The 1,375-nt window shown below is 24.7% G+C and overlaps 1 protein-coding gene across 1 annotated transcript in view; it reads right to left on the reverse strand.

The window, feature by feature from the left end:
* LOC107885760 overlaps positions 1-1,375 on the reverse strand; it is a 7,394-nt gene that overhangs the window by 5,643 nt on the left and 376 nt on the right. Inside the window, exons 2-4 of the mRNA XM_029485381.1 lie at positions 1,251-1,363; positions 714-973; positions 488-650 (exon numbers count right to left, since the gene is read on the reverse strand). Coding sequence (XP_029341241.1) covers positions 488-650; positions 714-973; positions 1,251-1,363 — 536 coding nt within the window. The remainder of the gene's footprint in view (positions 1-487; positions 651-713; positions 974-1,250; positions 1,364-1,375) is intronic.

Below are 1,375 nucleotides of genomic sequence, written 5' to 3' on the forward strand. Positions count from 1 at the left end.
AGACATTGATCGTACCAAATAATTTAATTTAGAGTACATTTATGTAATATGCAACAATTGCCAAGTTCGTTTTATAAAAAAAATCTAACATTTGTTACATTAATGTTTAATTTAAATTTGCCTATATTTTACTTGAGTACCTAGGTAAGTATGGGGAGTAGTTATAAAATATTAAAATTTCTAAAAATAAAAAAACAGATTGATATATATTATATAATATGTATATCAATAATACTTGTTACTATTAATTTAGGAAATCAACTTAATTATTCCTGTTTCTTTGAAGCTAACACAATATAAGCAGTAGTTGCTTATAAAAGCAATGTATTTTTTTGGGTAAACTAGGTATGTATCCTTTACAATAATTATAATCCAACACATATTATATAATATCTATTTCAATTTAAAAAGGACCTTTTAATGTTTTTTGGTCCTATTCAAATATTAAATTGTATACCTAATAAAAATAAATGAAATAGGTACATACTTATAAGTAGTGATGACAAAATGGTTTTATTAAATGCATTTTTGGAATTTTTGTGACCAGTATAGCTAAATGTTTTTGCATATTCATTTGTTATTAATTTTCGCAATATACGCCTCACCGACTCCTTAACATCTCCTCCTCCAATTAAGGACAACATTTTTACCTATTTTTTAATAACAAGACTGTATTAAAAATTATAATTTACATAATTAAAAACAATACTTACAGTTTTATTATATAAAGTGTCATTGTTAGTTAATGCATTTTGTAAAATATTTAATGATTCTTCACTTGATACTGGTAAAGTTTCATAAATTTTTTCAAATTCATGGCTAGATGATGATGTTGCAGATAGTTGATCAGTAGATATTTTTTGTCTTTCTTGCATGTCATTCAAAATCATCATAATTGTGTGCAAATATTCTCCATGCTCCTTACTTCTAGCATTTAATGTAACTAATTGACGTATAATTTGTTTCTGAACTTCTATAATCAAATTTTAAAAATATTGAGCATGAATAAGTATTAATGGTATGTACTTAGACTTTAAAAATTATTGAATGCAAATTTTAAATTATAAATATATACCAAATTGTCAGCTAACCTATATATAATATCTGTTAAGAAACAATAACATTTTTAAATATATCAAAAATCTTTGAAACGTACATATTATATATAGGTACGTAAATATATTTCTAAAATACAATATGATAAACAATATTATAATTAACTATTTCATTAAAAACATTATTATAGGTACCTGCTGGATCTTCTTGAATCAAATTCGGGTTAATAGTTTCTACACTATCAGCGTTTACATCTGACGCGGACCCGATGATTGAATCGTGATTGATCGTGGTCCGGTCGAAGTGTCTGGTTTAGATT

Source organism: Acyrthosiphon pisum, chromosome X (assembly GCF_005508785.2).
Source record: "Acyrthosiphon pisum isolate AL4f chromosome X, pea_aphid_22Mar2018_4r6ur, whole genome shotgun sequence".
NCBI classification, from domain to species: Eukaryota; Metazoa; Arthropoda; class Insecta; order Hemiptera; family Aphididae; genus Acyrthosiphon; species Acyrthosiphon pisum.